General features: G+C 40.5%; 1 protein-coding gene across 1 annotated transcript in view; it reads right to left on the reverse strand.

Annotated features, from left to right (window-relative positions):
* Window positions 1-9,186: 9,186 nt before the first annotated feature.
* SPICE1 (spindle and centriole associated protein 1) overlaps window positions 9,187-18,842 on the reverse strand; it is a 50,590-nt gene continuing 40,934 nt past the window's right edge. The window contains exons 13-17 of the mRNA XM_068974756.1: window positions 17,342-17,832; window positions 14,367-14,550; window positions 11,771-11,873; window positions 10,910-10,997; window positions 9,187-9,660 (exon numbers count right to left, since the gene is read on the reverse strand). Of these exons, the coding sequence (XP_068830857.1) occupies window positions 9,607-9,660; window positions 10,910-10,997; window positions 11,771-11,873; window positions 14,367-14,550; window positions 17,342-17,832 (920 nt within the window). The 3' untranslated portion in view covers window positions 9,187-9,606. The remainder of the gene's footprint in view (window positions 9,661-10,909; window positions 10,998-11,770; window positions 11,874-14,366; window positions 14,551-17,341; window positions 17,833-18,842) is intronic.

Raw genomic sequence — 18,842 nt, forward strand, 5'->3', positions numbered from 1 at the left:
TTGTTCATTTTAATTCTTTTAGAATGAAGGAATTGGGAAGTTGTAACCTGGTGAGGCTTTGATGACAGAGAGACTTGTTTGGCCAAGAAAAAAAGGTTAGCTGGGCCAAAGTCCAAGCTCCTAACATCCCTTAACCTGTTAGTCCTTTTATACATAAAATGGGGATGATAAGGTTGTCTGGCAGAATCATTGTAAATATTAAATGAGATCTTTTATACCCACAGTCCTCAACTCTGGCTGTACTTTACAATCACTTGGAAAATGTTTCACAACATACCATTCTTACGGTCTCACTCCCTGTGTAATTCTTTTGGGCAGACAGAGAATAGGAACCAGAGGTAAAGATCAGTGGTTTAGAGCAAACTCCTTATTAGGTCCTGGAAAATGGGCATTTGACTATCACTACTATACATTCTCTTTAATACAGCGAGGGCTCAATAAATATGATTATACAACCTTGACAGTTGAAAGAGGTTTAATCTGGTCCAACCTCTCACCCAAGATAAGTCACACATCTACAGCTCAAGCCCAGCACCACTAGAAAAGTAGTCTTGGCTCTTCCTGTTACTAGTTGTGGGGTGTTGAGTCAGTATTCAACCTCTCTGTGCCCTCTCATCTATAAAGTGCAATACCTACTTCACAAGGTTGTTCTGAGAGCTCAATGAGTCAATAAAGTTTTCAAAGAACAGTGCCTGACACTCACTATATAAAATCGGGATGAATGTATCACTTCCTGAATAAAGGAACAAATCAAAGAAAACACCAAGAGACACCAGCTTCAATTTACACATATCAAGAGAGTGAACACATTCTGCTAATGAGTACTTTCTATTTCTTAGTAAGCTCATTTTATATTATACGAAATCTCCCTCTCTGCAGCTTGGATCTATTTGGCCCTTATTCTTCTGGGAACACATAGGACAAATTTTTCTGTTTACTATAGCCATTCAAATAATTGTAGCTGGTTTACTTTCCTCCCCAGATCCTCTTTTCCAAGCTAAAGCATCTCAATTCTTTCAACTATTCCTCACTAACATGTTTTCAACTTTTTTCAGCATCTGGACAGATCAAGAAATTAATTCCCAGTGCATCATATACCCCTCCCAATTTTATATGTCCTTTGAAGGATCTGGACACTTTCCAGAAGATATGAACCATCACTTTACTGGTTAGGGACATTGTGTTTTTTCAAGGTAGCCTAATATTATGCTATCTGCAAGGGTGGGGTGAGCAGGCTCATTATATACTGACTCTTCGTAATCCATTTGTGGCCAACTAGAATCACTAAACCTTATTTGTGTGTTCCTAACCATGTCCTATCTTATACAACTAAACTAGCTAGGTTTGGGAGGAGAAGGCAATGGCACCCCACTCCAGTACTCTTGCCTGGAAAATCCCATGGACGGAGGAGCCTGGTGGGCTGCAGTCCATGGGGTCGCGAAGAGTCGGATACGACTGAGCAACTTCACTTTCACTTTTCACTTTCATGCATTGGAGAAGGAAATGGCAGCCCACTCCAGTCTTCTTGCCTGGAGAATCCCAGGGACGTGGGAGCCTGGTGGGCTGCTGTCTATGGGGTCGCACAGAGTCGGACACGACTGAAGCAACTTAGCAGCAGCAGCAGCTAGGTTTGAAAGCAGAACTTTGTAGAACTATTTGTAGAACTATCTTACATCTATTTTCATTAGACTCACACTCACTGTTCCAGCCTATGGCTAATCCTGTTAACCAACTCACTAGGTAGACTGTGAAGTTTTGAGTCAACCCTGAAGAAGTATAAAGAAAAAAGAAAATTACAGTACACTGTGATGCAGAGTATGTGTTGCTAGAAGGAGGTTGGCTAGAAGCCAGACAGAGAGCTCCCCAAGGTAACATTACTCAGATTCATTTCCTAGATTCAGAGTCAGTCCCCACTCTCACAAACTCAGGGTGCCAGAGATGCTCACGTTGAGAGTCATAGATTCCTGCATAAAAACAGACACTCAGTTTTTACTCTACAGTGTGAAATACAACTGTGGAGAGAATAATAGCTCATGGGTTTTGTTGTTGTTGTTTTTTTAATGTTTACCATGTGTCAAGCACAGTTCTGAGGATCTTACACATACTGTTTACTGTTTCACGTATTTCTCGAAACTCCACGAGTTAGGTACATTTTACAGATAAGAAAGCAGAGCAGTTCCTCTTTGAATCCTTTCCTCTCACCAGCTCATGCAATTGACTTCCAAGTCCTGTTGCCCAGTGTCCAGTTCTGCCTTTTGTGTCCATCCTCTGCTTCTAACCCTGCCGTCACCATCCTAGTTCCGGTCCCCATCCTGTCTCACCTCTACCATTACCACAGCCCCATTCTCTCCCTTCTCTGGTCCGTTTCTACACTGCCTCTTATTATTTCTAAAACTCAGCTTTTGGTGTGCCACTCTTCTTGTTTAAAACGTCGTGGTTCCTCGTTGCTGCAGAATAAGAACTCAGATTCCTTGGTGTGGCACAAAGGTCTTCACTGTAAAGTCTGCAGTTCATCTCCTGTCACCTTCCCCCTTCCTGAGCCCCCCTCAGCCCCTCCTCCTTCCCGAAAGTTCTAGTCAGTAGCCAACTGGGACAACTCAACGGTTGCCTGGACATGCTGCCTGCTGTACGCTGCTATATCCTCCTGTATCTTGCCTGTGTTACATACTTGACCTGCATTATCCTAGTTAATTGTAACAGGAACTCCATGAAGTAAGCACCACCACCTTCCCTGCCTAGATGAGGAAACTAAAGTGCAGAAGGTCAACGTGCCAAGTGTCAAAGCGCTTAGTGTGGGATGGGGTGTCTTGTTGACTGAGAACCCAGGCACTTTCCCACCAACCACCCCACCTCCCCGGCTTTTGGCTCAGCCGGGTCTGACTCAGACTCCAGCTGTCCTCTGTCTTCCTCCCTAGCTAGCCTATGAGCTTGTTGCAGGCAGGAACCGTGTCCACTTTGTATCTACAGTGTGGAACCCCATTCCTGCGAATGCTGTCACTTCAACTGCTTAGCGAACTGATCCATAGACAGGATAGGAATATGTTTCAACGAAGTCCGGAAAACACTAGTTCAGTTTAAGAGAAGTCCAAATAGAGCTCACTGCGCCCTTACTCACTAACAGATTTGAGAGGGAGGTTGTGGGAACTGCCAAGCTTACCTAAGGTACTCCACGGGCGCTCGGCTTTCGGCTTTCCCAGTCACAGCATCAGTCCCAGTTCTCCGTTTACAGCGGTTACCACAGCAACGCCAACACACCTTCCAGACGGGAGGTGCCTGTCTGGGTCAGCTCAATCTCATTCGCCCTCTAGCCCCGCCCATTTCGTGGCCCAGGATTCAGGATGAAAGCCAAACAGCCCAGCATCCTACTAGTTTATCATCCCAGTTTAGTATGTATGTCTAGCCTATGATTATTATCCTAAGGATGCTTCATTGGTAACTTAACACTTTGAAAGATATGCCCAATAATACAAAATGGCTCAAAGCTTCTCTGATCACAGGCTATCATCAGCAAAGATATACGTCACAGAGACATTTTTATGTATTTACTTTATACTATGTTATCTCAGTTGGTCTTTAGGAGTAATATTTTATGTTGTGAGCTCTTTGGTCGCAGGACTCTAAGTGCACAAAATACAGACTTGGCTTGACAGATTTCTCAGTTTAGCAGTTTGCTCTCCCAACTGCTCCATGGCACAGCCAGAGATTATTATTTTTAAGCACCTAACTAATGTTACTGGTTACAAAACATTGGTTTTAAATGGCTACAAGCTCGCAATATGTGACAAAGAACTTTGCATCCAGAATTAAAAAAAAACAACAACTCATAATTCAATTAAAAAAAAACACCTAAATTTTTAAATGGCAAAGGACTTCAAATACTTCACATCAGATATAAGAACAGTCAATAAACACATGGAAAGATGAATAGGAGTAGGCTCTACAGAGTTGCACACCACAATGCATACATTTCATACTGGGATGGGTAAAAGATTAAAATTCGCCAGTACCAAATGTAGAAGGATGTGGAGCAAATGGAACTCTCATATATTGCTGTTGAAATGAAAGGTAATACAACTACTTCAGACACACCAATTGGTAGTTTCTTTAAAAGTTAAATATTTACCAAGTCATTCCATGTCTAAGGTGTTTTCCCAAGAGAATAAAAAAATTGTTCATACAAAGCCTTATATGTGAATGTTCATAGTAGCCATATTCACAATAACAAAAGAATTAACCACCAAAACAGCTATTGACAGGTGAATGGATAAATATATATACAATGGAATACTACTCAGAAGTAAAAAGGAAGAAACTGATACACACAACATGGATGAATCTCAATTAGGGTGAGTGAAAGAAGCCAGGTACAAAATGTTACAGTGTGTGTGATTTCATTTATATAAAATGCAAACAGATCTATGATGATCAAAAGCAGATCAGTAGTTGCCTAAAGCTGGAGCAAAGGGAGAGAGACACTGCAGAGAGACAGAAGACTCTTCTGGAGATGAAGCACAACTATCATTCATTCTGCTGATAGTTCTGTGTGTATACACATCTGCCAAAGTCAATGAATTGTTGTCTTTAAACATATGTATGGATGTATTTTGTTGTATATAAATTATTTATCATGCTAATAAGAAAAATAGCTATATAATATTCTATTGGTTTCTTTCACATTACACAATGATTTTCCAAAAACTGTGTATTATGCATTTATTGGTAATATTGGGCTTCCCAATGGTGCTAGTGGTAAAGAATCTGCCTGCTAAGGCAGGACGGCTGGGTTAGATCCCTGGGTCAAGAAGACCACCTGGAGAAGGAAATGGCAACCCACTCTAGTATTCTTGCCTGGGAAATCCACGGACAGAGAAGCCTGGCAGGCTACAGTCCATGGGGTCGCAGAGAGTTGGACACAACTTAGTGACTAAATAACAAACTTATTTTTAAACAGCATGTAGTTATTTTCAAATAATATGCTCAACATGTTTTATTTCCACCTTAAAACATCTTTAAATTTAAAACACTGGATCCAAATATTGAGAAAAATATAAACGCCCTACAGAATCTCTCTAAAAATCTAGAAATACAGAGGGACTAGTGCATTCAACATCCCCAAACTGGCAGTCATTATGGAATGCTTGTGAATCGGGTCCTGTTCTCGGCATACTCACATCCGTTTATCTCACGTAATCCTCACAATCCTGTAAGAAAGGTAATACCTCTATGGGAGAAATTAACTTGACCAAAGGACACAGCCCAAGTAACAGAGTTAGCACATGGATACAAGTTTTCTGATGCCAACACTTGCACCCTTAGCCACCAGGCTATATTAGTTATTTCTTTTAAGTTAGTAGAAGTCCAATACTTGTTTTAAAGAAGAGCTTCAAGTCCTGGGCTTTACTTCTTATAAGCATTCTAACATTGGGTAACTTATTCCACCTCTAGAGCTCAACTTCCTCATCTATAAAGAAGAGTGGGATGGTATTTAAATATACTCAATTCATAGGTTAACTGTGAGAGTTAAATGTGGTAAGGGGCTACTGCAGCTTAGCACAGCACCAGCCACAGGAATGGATCAATAGAGAACAGCTCTTATCATTACAGTGCTTCCATACCATACACACTGTAAGAAGGCAGCACAGCATAGATTTTGAGAAAAGACTGCCTAGGTTCCCATCGAGTGCCACCACTCCCAACTTATGTGACCTTGAAAGAGGGCTTACCTCCTTGAGCCACATTTCCTCATCTGCAAAATAAGGATGATATTAATAGTGGTGTTGTTGTTCAGTCACTTAGTCGTGTCCAGTTCTTACGGTGTCATGAAATCATGTGGTTAAAACAGTGCCTAGTGCTTAGCAAACAGTAAACTATTATTAAATTCTGCTAATCCAAATGGTTTTGCTAAGCGACTTCACTTTCACTTTTCACTTTCATGCATTGGAGGAGGAAATGGCACCCCACTCCAATATTCTTGCCTGGAGAATCCCAGGGACGGGGGAGCCTGGTAGGCTACAGTCTATGGGGTCTTACAGAGTTGGACACGACTGAAGGGACTTAGCAGCAGCAGCAGCAGCATAGGAATGATTATATCACAACTGTGGATTTAGCTATCCACGTATAGTTTTCCTCCCAAGCTGTAATCTGGAGAACTGCACACTTTATTAAAATATAGCAAGTGATCACTGGCTTTCTGGGGCATATTGGAGAAGACATGATACCAAAAAACTTGCATCTAAACCCAAGAAACACAAGTACTCTGAGTTTGGGCTGTTAAAAGTAAATATAAGTAGTACATCACAGTCAAACACAGCAGAGTTCACTGGTCTGCAATGCTATAGATCCATGGTTTCCAAGTTTGACCATGAACCAAGCCACATGAAAGGCTTATTTAAACAGACATTAGAGTTTCTCTCTCTCTCTTTTTTTTTTTTTTTAGGTCTGGGGGCAAGGAAATCCAACCAGTCCATTCTGAAGGAGATCAACCCTGGGATTTCTTCGGAAGGAATGATGCTAAAGCTGAAACTCCAGTACTTTGGCTACCTCATGCAAAGAGTTAACTCATAGGAAAAGACTCTGATGTTGGGAGGGATTGGGGGCAGGAGAAGGGGACGACAGAGGATGAGATGGATGGATGGCATCACTGACTCGATGGACGTTGAGTCTGAGTGAACTCCGGGAGTTGGTGATGGACAGGGAGGCCCAGCGTGCTGCGATTCGTAGGGTCGCAAAGAGTCGGACACGACTGAGCGACTGAACTGAACTGAACTGAACTGAGGGCCCCCAAAGTTTCATTTCTAGTAAGTACACCAGGTGATGCTGATGCTGCTGGCTGGGGTTCACGTTTCAAGACCCATTGATGCTGTTGGTTCTAAAAGTTGATAGTGCTGCTGCTGCTAAGTTGCTTCAGTCGTGTCCGACTCTGTGTGACCCCATAGACGGCAGCTCACCAGGCTCCCCTATCCCTGGGATTCTCCAGGCAAGAACACTGGAGTGGGCTGCCATCTCCTTCTCCAGTGCATGAAAGTTGATAAATAGGCGCTAATAAAGGCAGTTTAACTGTTCAGTTCAGTTCAGTCGCTCAGTTGTGTCCAACTCTTTGCGACCCCATGAATCGCAGCATGCCAGGCCTCCCTGCCCATCACCATCTCCCAGAGTTCACTCAAACCCATGTCCATCGACTCAGTGATGCCATCCAGCCATCTCATCCTCTGTCGTCCCCTTCTCCTCCTGCCCCCAATCCCTCCCAGCATCAGAGTTTTTTCCAATGAGTCAACTCTTCACATGAGGTGGCCAAAGTACTGGAGTTTCAGCTTTAGCATCATTCCTTCCAGAGAAATCCCAGGGTTGATCTCCTTCAGAATGGACTGGTTGGATCTCCTTGCAGTCCAAGGGACTCTCAAGAGTCTTCTCCAACACCACAGTTCAAAAGCATCAATTCGTCGGTGCTCAGCTTTCTTCACAGTCGAACTCTCACATCCATACATGACCACTGGAAAAACCATAGCCTTGACTAGATGGACCTTTGTTGGCAAAGTAATGTCTCTGCTTTTCTATGCTATCTAGGTTGTTAATTAAAACCAAATATGCACTAATTTATGATTTGGGGATAATAAATATCTTTATAGTTCCCCAAGCTTGGCTATTCACTGGAATCATCTCAGGAGGATTTTAATATACTAGTGCTTGTCTCCCCTACCCCCAACCCCTCAGAGATTCTAACTCAATTGGTCTGGAGTGAGGACTGGGAATTGGGAACTTTGGAAGGTCCTCAGATGACTCTAAGGGCATCTGAGGTTGAGGAGCATTACTTCAGAAGGCCTAAGAAAGAAAGCCTCCTTACTCTGCATCTATTATTACTGGGTTTTTTCAATCTACTTTTGTATCTTATCAGCAAAAACAAACATTAACAGGATGAAGACTTACATGCCAGTCCCACAGGTTGCCAGTGAGCTATCGGTAAAAGTTCTTTGCATTGCTTCTCAACTCTGACTGCACATGAAATCACTCTAAGCAGCTTTTATAAAAGTCATGCAAAGGCATCTTAGAGGTTGAAAGGAATATAGAGGAAAAAAATAAAGAGTCAACAAGTTGGAGAACATGAAAGAAAATACTGAGTTGGCCAAAAAGTTCAACCCAATGTATGTCAAAATAATGCATTCACAAACCAAGCAGATAACGTGACATTTCAATAATACAAGGAATAACACCAAAATGGTTTGATATGCCAGACAGGGAAAGTATTTATTAAATACCAAGTTTTAAAAAGTGCAATACAGATGGAAGAATCTTCAATAATGCAAATGCATGTGGATGACTTCACATAAATCTAATCAGTCATACCTGTGCTGTCTGAGAAAGTTCCCCCAAGTAGTTTCAGTGTGTTTCCCCTTCCCAGTCGCACCTCACTTAGGCTGAGAATTCCTATCATAGAGCCAAGGAGCAGAGACCATGCAAAAACCCAAGTTTAAAATAGCAACCAATATGTGAGCCCAAACAGGTACCTTAAGAAAAATCTACCCTGAGGGTATAGTAGATTAAAGGCTGGGAAAATGTGCTAGCAACGTTTTGTACTCAGTTCTGTTCCAAACATTAAATAAGCCATAAATCAATGTTTCTGTACTGAGATATTTAAGCTCAATTGTTATTTATTTAATATACATTACCATAACTAATGTGACATTTTCACATTTGAAGACTATGTAAGAATTTTATACATAAAATGAAGAGAAGACTCTTGAGAGTCCCTTGTACTGCAAGGAGATCAAACCAGTCAATCCTAAAATGTTCACTGGAAGGACTGATGCTGAAGCTGAAGCTCCAGTACTTTGGCCACCTGATGTGAAGAGCTGACTTTTTGGAAAAGACCCCGATGCTGGGAAAGATTGAAGGCAGGAGGAGAAGGTGACAACAGAGGATGAGATGGCATTACTGACTCGATGGACATGAGTTTGAGCAAGCTCTGCACGAGTTGGTGATGAACAGGGAAGCCTGGTGTGATACAGTCCATGGGGTTGAGTCGGGCACAACTGAGTGAACTGAACTGAAGAACTTTATAATATATATAACCACTCTTACCTGCTTAAGCAAATATAAACAAATACTCCCATGCTTATTTTTTAAAACCATACATTTGCTCAATAGAAAAAGTGATAGACACAGCGACTTCCCCAAAAAAGGGGTGTTAAATTTTTCTGAAAGCCAGAATTTAGTCACACAGAGGCTATTTATTGTAAGTTACATGAAAACCAACTTAGTTCTTCAGAAAAAAATTAATAACATTTAAGATATACTAGACCAAAAAATTCTGGATAAAGATGATAAAGATAAAAATGTAATACTGAAAAAACCCTTGAATTTATTAGAATACACAATTTTAATTTTTCTCTAGTCAAATTTTATTTACAAGGCTATTTGTCAGACATCTATTTGAAAAGGCAGAAATTAAAATAATTGCTCTATTTCTTGGTTCCGTTAGTGCTAATTCACAAGATCTTTGTTAAATTTTATCTGAAAGAAAAACACAGAAATTTGAAAGCAGGAGCAGGGAAAGGGGAGTAGAAGTTCAAGAATATATTACTGAAAACAAACTCTACAACTCGACCTCACTTATGACACGTGGGTAGAAAGAGCAAACCAGCCTTCTTCATTTTGTTTCTCAATCTGTTGAACAAAGATGCAAAAAGGCTTTAGAAAGTAATCAGGAGCACAAGACCACTCAAGATTTACAATTATTCATACCAAGTACAAAGAACCAAAGTTATCCTATACCACTGAATGGTACTAAAAATTATCGATACTGGCAATGTTTATTCTGTAACAGAGACACTCCCAAATATTCCCTGGTCAGCAAATCTCCTTATTGATTTGGGAGGCCTATTTTTTTAAAAAAGGATCAATCCAATATTTTATGCAAGTCATACATACAGCTTTTTAAAATAACAAAAAGTTATCTGATCTTGGTAAATTAAATCTGTTACTAAATTCCAGAAATTAAGGGCATATTATATAAAATAGTTTACATTAAAGCTCTTTTTAGGATGTAAGAAACAGCAAAGAACAGACAAATCTTCCAGTGCTAGGCAACGGGCTATGCGAATCTATCAATTAATTTGGACTATAAACACTCAACACTTACTGAAGCACTCACTATTTGGTCTAATTACTGAAGCTAGTAATAAGAAGAGCAAAGAGGATTCTCCCCCATCAAACAGTTGTTAGCTCACATTTGCAAACGTAATGTTTATGATTTTATAGTTATCCTCACAATTTGCTATGACCAAACAAAGGAAAGTTATTAATATATTTTGCTGTATTACCAGCACAGAAACATTCTTCTTGCAAAAAATAGGGATACATTGTAAGAAAAGCTTAATTTCTATATATTTCTGTAACAAATCAGAACACATAAAAATATATAAGACATTTATTAACTGTTTGTGCTGGAACTCTCTAAATGTGGCATGAAACCTCTCTGTGGCACACTCAGATATGTACACTGGGGCAGAGTGACAAGGAGAATGACCGGTCCCAGGGCTCCAGCTATCCCGAGGCCTACAGAGCCACAGCAAGGACTGAGGAAACCAGCACCTCATAAACCCACAACCCACCCAAGACACCCCTGTGTGTCTTGCCACACTATTTAGAATGCTCTGCAGGAAACAATAATGTCCATCTTTGTTGAAATCTTATTGAATTGTATTCTATTCCTTAGTTACCCTAGAAAACAAAAGAAGTGCATGCTTGTTTTTTCTAATGAAGGTGAATTAGTATTTCTTTTCTTCTGAGCATTTTACATTATCTTTAAGATAACAGGAATAATAATTAAGCATGACCATTGTGAAATCAACCACCTTCCACTCTTGCCCTACTAACCTCCACACACATTTCACAATTACACTTTATCATATACCTTTGCTCTTGGATTAAGAGGTGTCAAGTGCCCACTTCCTGAAGTGGCATTTAAAGGAGAACAAGAATTACTAGCAGCCCCTGAAGATCTATTTAAGAGGGGGAAAAAAAAAAGTGAGATAGTAATCTGTCATTATTAACCTTTAAAAATGATATAAGACACAATTCTCAATATTGCCAAGAGCTGGAAATGGAATGGCTGACTTAAATCCAAATGAGGTAAATTATTTGTAACATATTTTCACCAACCTAAGCCTTGTTTTAATTAGTAGATTTTCTTTTTTGGAGTGTTTTTAGGTTTACAGAAAGTCTGAATGGAGTGTATAAAGACCATTACAGTACCATACAGATAAGTTTTTAACACTGAAAGAGGAAGTACAGATGTGGAGGGGTGGGGGAGAAGGCCAAAGTCATGGAAGAGTAATGAGACTTGGAGCAGTATAGTGGCAGCATGTAGAGGGGACAGAGAGAGTCAGGCACATCCCCATTTACCAACCACATGTCCCATCTAGGCAAACCACCCAATTAGCTGTATGAGCTTTGGTTTCACTCACTGGAAAGAAGAAAATACTACTGCTCAATTTATCCACACTGTCACCTATCACCTCCAGATTTTGTAACCCATAAAGTGCTCCACATATGTGCCATTATCCCATTTTTGTTTTCAGTAACCAACCCAATGCTTTTCTACTTAATGAAGGATTTTTCCCTACTCTTCTTCTTCTTCCCTCCAAATTCTCCTCCCCAATCACTTGATTTTCTCTACATGAGTAAATCTGTCTGCATCTAAGTCAGACACTATGCACTTCCTTTTTACACAAAAAGCATAAAACACGAACCGTGCTTTTGATTTTAAGCCTACCTTCTCGAATTTAGCCCACTAGTAGGAGAGACAGTACTACATTTTGAGCTTTCTGGGGCTTCTGCTCCTGGAATAGACACCTCAATTGTCCTCTTTCCGCCCTCTATAATATAAAAAAAAACATTAGTTACATTACCTTTCATTACAATGAAAATTAAAATTTAACTTGATTTTTGTCTTACTGCAAATTTTACAATATAAATTTGAGGGTTCTGTCTATATTTTTATTATAATAGCCCACAAATACACTTCAAGGTTTTCTAAAAAAACAAAAACAAACTGTGAGACAAAAGAATTGTAGTTACTAGTGTCAATTCAGGAGCATGCCAGTTCTTAGAGAAACAAAATTTTCAGACAAGTGGTATCATGTCAGATCCTCAAGCGAAAAACAGAAATTAAGAACTATCCTAAAGAACAGGAGATCCTGGTTACAGTGGCTTATCTAAAGTTTTCCAAAAAAAAAAGGAAAAAGAAAATTTCTGGAGTTATGCAGTAAAACTAAACCTTCTAAATCTACTACATTACTGCCATTACTGAAGACATTAAATTTTGAGGGGAAAGTTGGCTGAAGAGTTCATGTGGTCAATAGCAACTATAATTATGTACATTTTCAATATTTCAGAAGTAGATAATCAGTCAACAAATATTTACTAAGTATCTACTCATGAAAGGCTCAGCCAATGCTCCTGTGAATCACTGCTTAAAACTAGTGCTTTCTGGGCTTTAAGGGGTAATGACATTCTTTCAGTTTTATAACATATTCCTTGGTTACCCTAGAAAACAAAAGAGGTTCTGCATGGCAAATGATTTATTTTTATCGTTATCATTATAGTCCACAGAGGTTCCTGTGAAACCAAGAATTTCACTTAAGAACACCTTAGACAAATAAGCACTGGAATGGAAAGAACAGGGTTGCAAATCTACCTATTTGCTTTAGAACTTCAGACAAATCGTTCAACCTCTTTGTGTCTCAACTTACTTATTTATCAAAGAGTTATATCAGCTTTGTCTGCTCTGAGCGGTGTCAAAAACCATTTAGTTTTTGGCTCATTTAAGCCAACAAAAATGAAAGTATTACCCTCAAAGAACTACTGAAATAGATGTCTCATTTTATCACAAGATTATTCTTAAGAGTGATCTGCTTTATTTTTCTTCACTGTACTTGGCATTAACTGACAGTGTCTCATATATTTATCTATTTGTATTGTCTGCTCCCCAGCTGGAACCCTGGTGTAGTCAAGCAGGGCAGGAACATGTCCTGTTCGATGCAGTATCCCCAGTGCCCAGAACATGGTGGCACATAGTTGGTATTCACAGATGTTGAGCGATTTCACTTATTTATTCTAGTCAGAAGTCGCCTCTAGATTTTCTGACTATGAAGAACAGTAGACAAGGCTGTAATGTGAAAGGAGCCTAGAATAAACAAAGAGGAAGGGCCTTAGGGAACTGCACTATCCACCACTTTCTAGTACTTTCCAAATCACTCTGTTTGCTGGGTCTGTTAAGTGTCAAAAAGGAAATAACTCTGAGAGTAAAAGTCTTATTGGTAGATCCTTTAAAGGCAACCTACTTCAATCAGCCACTGCTGCTGCTGCTGCTAAGTCGCTTCAGTCGTTTCCAACTCTGTGTGACCCCACAGACAGCAGCCCACCAGGCTACACTGTCCCTGGGATTCTCCAGGCAAGAACACTGGAGTGGGTTGCCATTTCCTTCTCCAATGCATTAAAGTGAAAAGTGAAAGTGAAGTCGCTCAGTTATATCCGACTCTTCACGACCCCATGGACTGCAGCCCACCAGGCTCCTCCGTCCACAGTATTTTCCAGGCAAGAGTACTGGAGTGGGGTGCCACTGCCCTCTCCGTCAACCAGCCACAGGACGTAGGAATCTCTAAAACAGCATTGCTTGAACACCTCAGGGAGCACAACACTTACTGATACAGAGCTTTGTCTTTTCCTGACAGTTAGAACCTTCTCTGTATACCAGGCCCAATTAGTCTCTCTGGAATCTTTATGCAGCTCTACCCCTTAAGGGTCTTAGTAATTCAATTATTGGTTAAAGAGCAACTTGAGGTCTACTTTGTTTCATCAGTACCTTTTAGAATGTGACTAATGACAACTAATTTTTCAGTTATATTTCTATTGTTTAGAATTCCTTCTAGCATTCCACATTCCCTAAATGTAACAATGAATAGAAAGTTTAACTTACAAATGAAAATATTTTAAAGGCTTTCACAGAATAATACTGTGCAATTTTCATGAAATTCTAAATGATCACTTTGACGCTCATGTTTATAATTAGCTGCAGCATATGCCATAAATGAATCAGGTACTGTAATCAATCCCATTTACATGTAGGGCAACTAGGAACTCAGACACCAAAGATGAACTGCAGGCACCATGGACAGCTTTCCAGAAGCTAGAGTGGAGACTGGCCTTCTGGTCCCATTTCTGTCACTGAGTTCTGTTTCTTTCTATATACAATTGAAGCCACTGAAATATATGGGCTTGAGACTTTTTTTAGCTAAATATATACTCATAGTCAAGAAAGTGAAAGTTTCCATGCATCTAAGCTTCTAAATTATGAATTTGTGACTAACCAGCCCATGCTCTGAGAGGTGACTGCACAGGTGATACTGGTGGAGAGGAAGGATTCAAGCCAATCAGCTTCTGCTGCTCTATTAACTGCAAGAGTTTTCCACGAGCCTCCATACTCTGTCGATTCAATTCTGCAATCCGTTCCTCCATGCTACTTGGTGTCAGAGGTTGCACTGCTGGAAAAGTCTTTAAAAACAAAAAAAGACACAGACTCCATGTTAAAAATAATTCAAACAATTCTCACTTTTTGTAAAAATAAACTTTTCCTTTAAGAGCCAGCAAATTAGTATTCATAGTCCTTGCTTGGAGAAGGCAATGGCAATCCACTTCAGTACTCTTGCCTGGAAAATCCCATGGGTGGAGGAGCCTGGTGGGCTGCCGTCTATGGAGTCGCACAGAGTCGGACACGACTGAAGCGACTTAGCAGCAGCAGCAGCAGTCCTTGCTACATGCAAACTTGAATAATGGGCAAACAGTAACAGAATTTACAGATCTCTTAATTTAAAAATAAAGGCTAAAGTGGAGGGATACTTATCCTTCTAATATCAGTACCACGTAAGCCTTCTAGTCCCTCTGTCCATGTAGAGTGACTGTGGGACAAAGCAAAGCTTTCCTGCATTTCTTAGTGTTCACTGAGCTGCACAAAGACCACCTAAGTGCAGATACTACTCCTAGTGACTGGCTTCTAAGTAATCCCTATTTAAAGACAGGTCTGGGGTTTGAATCACAATATACACAAGAGGTTCTGCTGTAGTTGAAACAGATGATTCTATAATTATAATCTTCATGAACCACGAGCTATTTGGCAAAGATTTCTAGGACTCGAATCACTCCTTCTGACCACATGTCAGCAGCCCTCCCAGGCTGCTTTTGGCCTATAATACCTGATTTCAGAAGGTTGGTGACTGTAAAAGAATATGGGAGGTAAGGGTAAGAAAGAGCCACTCAAGAAATATCACGAAAGTTTGGTGTGAAAATTCCTAAAAGAAATGTATATGTCACGCTTAAGTATTTCATTTAGTTAAATATGTCCCTTTGAGAGAAAAAAAAATTCCTAATAGAAGTCACTAATTTGCAGTTTACACTCATTAGTTAAAAAAGAGACAGTAAAATAGTATTAATTAAAAATCATTCAGTAATTCTGATTATATCAAAAAGAGTAGTGAGCACAATAAAAACTAGATTGTCCTCTCTTGCCTGATTGTTATCCCAGTGGGAAAAGGGGGTAAGCTCAATTTTTAATTCTGTGGTCTTTTTAAAACCAAGAGTTGCCTGCTTCAAATAATCTTCAAAACTCTGCAAACACAGAAATGTTTCCATTGACTAGAACTGAGACGGTGCGTATCGATGGCTGCGGCCCACTCCTGATCTCCTTCTCGGCTTCTTCGGCCAGTCCCTTCTGATGGCTGTTTCTGCGACTCAATACTCACACTCCCCCTGAGCCAGTGCTGACAGAGACGGCCCTCCCCCACTCTCTCCCAACCTTCTTCACAGGGATCCTCAGTCCACTGCTGCTAAAGCCCTTATGGAATCCATAGCCATCACCATGGATTCCCTAATCCACGAAGCCAGCCAGCTCCTTCCCACGGCCGTGTCCCCATCGGAACACTCAGAGGCGCCACCCTGGCTTCATGGCAGGCTAAAAAGAAGTCTCTCCCATCACTGGGATCAGCATGAAGGCATGTTTCACAATTGGAACTTAAGAGTCCTTTTGCTCCCCATACACAAGGCAATGAAGGTTTACACTGCCAGGTCAGCCCACAGTGTACTTAACTTACAAAATTCCAGCACAACAGTATGTAGACTTTCTTTTTTTTTTTTTTTGCCTTAAAAAAAAAAAATTATCTTGCTTTTTATTGAGGGATAATTGCTTTACAGACTTTTGCTGTTTTCTGTCAAGCCTCAACATGAATCAGCCATAGGTATACATATACCCCCTCCCTTCTGAAACTCCCTCCTGTCTCCCTCTCCATCCCACCCTTCTAGGTTGATACAGAGCCCCTGTTTGAGTTTCCTGAGTCATACAGCAGATTCCTAGTGGCTGTCTGTTTTACATATGGTAATGTAAATTTTCATGTTACTCTTTCCATACATCTCACCCTCTCCTCCCCTCTCCCCATGTCCATAAGTCTATTCTCTGTCTGTTTCTTCACTGTTGCCCTATAAATAAATTCTTCAGTACCATTTTTCTAGATTCCGTATAGCCGTCTCTGGGGTCACACAGAGTCGGATACGACTGAAGCGACTTAGCAGCAGCAGCAGCAGCAGCAGCATGATATTCATCTCTCTCTTTCTGACTCACTTCACTCTGTACAATAGGTTCTAGGTTCATCCACCTCCTTAGAACTGACTCAAATGTGTTCAGTGTGTAGACTTTTGCTCCTCAAAATGTAATCCTCAGACCAATATCATTTGAAATTTATTAGGAACGCACAGGTTCTACTTCAGACCCACTCAATCAGAGACTGCATGTTAGCAAGATCCCCAGATAATTCATATACATTAAAGTCTGACTTCAATAATTCTTTAAAACATCATTTCCATTGGAGAATGCATTGTGTCCTAAGAAATTAACTACTCATGAGTTGAGGGCCAACTACATGCAGCTATCTTTTATGAGCCCCTTTGAGAGTAAAAATGATTTCAATTAAAATGTAGTTGTATGGCAAACGTTCAAAACATATTTATTCTACATTCTATATTAAAAATGTCATTCCTAGCTTAATTTTAGCTTTTCCACCCATTTTACTTTTGTCCTATGTTCCTCATTCATTTCCCCATTTAAATTTTATGTTGTCCTCTTCTAACGTGTGTGTGACATAAACTGATAAATAATCTCTACTTATTCTGTGATGAGGACATGACAAAGCATAAGCCCTCTAGCACCAGCCTCAAAGATATCCAGGGTCACTTCTAGATGCTCCAGTAATAAACTTAAATTCCCGTACATCTGGATCAATCCTTAATTGGTACTCACAGCCATCGTGTCGCTGGCATGACTTGTCTCCTGTCTGTTAAACTCCCGAAGTCCGTCCCCTTGTTCTCCCCCTGGACCAATAATATTATTCAGATGTGCCCTGATAGCTGAATTCTGCAGGGTCAACTCCGCAATTCGTGCCATGATGTCCTTTCTCTGTATTAACGTCTCATTTGTTCTAAGCTGCTGCCCGTCTCCCAGCACCAGGGGTTCTTCTGAGAGTGTGGGGTTTCTCGATTGCTGCATGCTTGACCGGGAACTGCAGAGAGGCTGTGAGAGGCTAACAAAAGGAGCCTGGGTTCTGCTCTGCGAGTCTTCTCCCATGTGAGAGGCCCTCCACCTCTGAGTGAAGAGGTGACTCTCATCATTTGCGTTCTGAGTGTCTGCGCCAACAGGTAAGGTCTTCTTTTCCCAATTTTGTTCCTTTTCAATTATTTCCACAGTCGGAGGAATTCGTGGAGCAGGACGAGTTTGAACAGTCCTCCTCAATACTGTAGATATAGTTAGAACATAATAAACATGTACTTTTGAACCACAGTTGGCACTATGGTCGTATCATGAGCACCCTCCCACCCCACACTTAATAGTTAGCATTTGAGAAGCATTTCAAAGGAAGGATTTGGTTTCTGAATGCCTCAATTATTTTAACAGGGAATATACCAGCAATACTATTCCTAATAATCAAGTACAGAGTCTTTTATAATCCTTAGAGCTTTATCAGCAATCTTGTAAAAAACCATCTACCTAGTTCACATTTTAACACATATATTAACTCATATCTGGGAATCCTGGGGGAAGTATAGACACATAATGTAAACTAAAGATGGATGCGGAAGTATCTCTGAAGAAGTAAAGTTTTTATTTACGTTTTTGCTTTGTGTTTTGGGAGGCTTTTTGGCCACTCTACACGTGGATGTTAGTACCCCAATCAGGGATCGAACCTGCAGCCCCTGCACTGGGAGCACAGAGTCGTAACCCTGGACCGCCAGGGAAGGCCCAAGAAGTGACACTTAAATGATTACATATGTGGCAGAGAGCGGAGCAAAGAACATTGCAACCAGAGATAACAACATATGTGAAGGCCCCAAAATAGGAAAGAGCAAAGAAAGGAGGCCAGTCTGGGCGTAGCATACCAAGAGGGGAACATCGGGGAATACAGTATATAAGACTAGAAAGCATACAGGGGCCATTTCTCACAGAGCTTTTAAAGCCATGTTAGAAATTTTATAATTTAATCCAAGAGCAATGAAATCTGGAGAAGGTTTGTCCACAACTCAATTTACATAATTTATATTTACTAAATGCTGCAGAAATTAGAAGGTCCAGGAAGAGAAGTAGGGAGACCAGCAAGCAACTGTAGTGGTCAAGAAGAAAGATGATGGTAGCTTTGACTAAGGTATGTTGGCTATGAAGAAGGAGAGAAGTAGACACATTCGAGAAATGTCTTGGCAACTGAACTACAAGTGATGCACTGAAAGCAAGAAGTGAGGGAAAATGCAGA

This window comes from Capricornis sumatraensis, chromosome 1 (assembly GCF_032405125.1).
Source record: "Capricornis sumatraensis isolate serow.1 chromosome 1, serow.2, whole genome shotgun sequence".
NCBI lineage: Eukaryota > Metazoa > Chordata > Mammalia > Artiodactyla > Bovidae > Capricornis > Capricornis sumatraensis.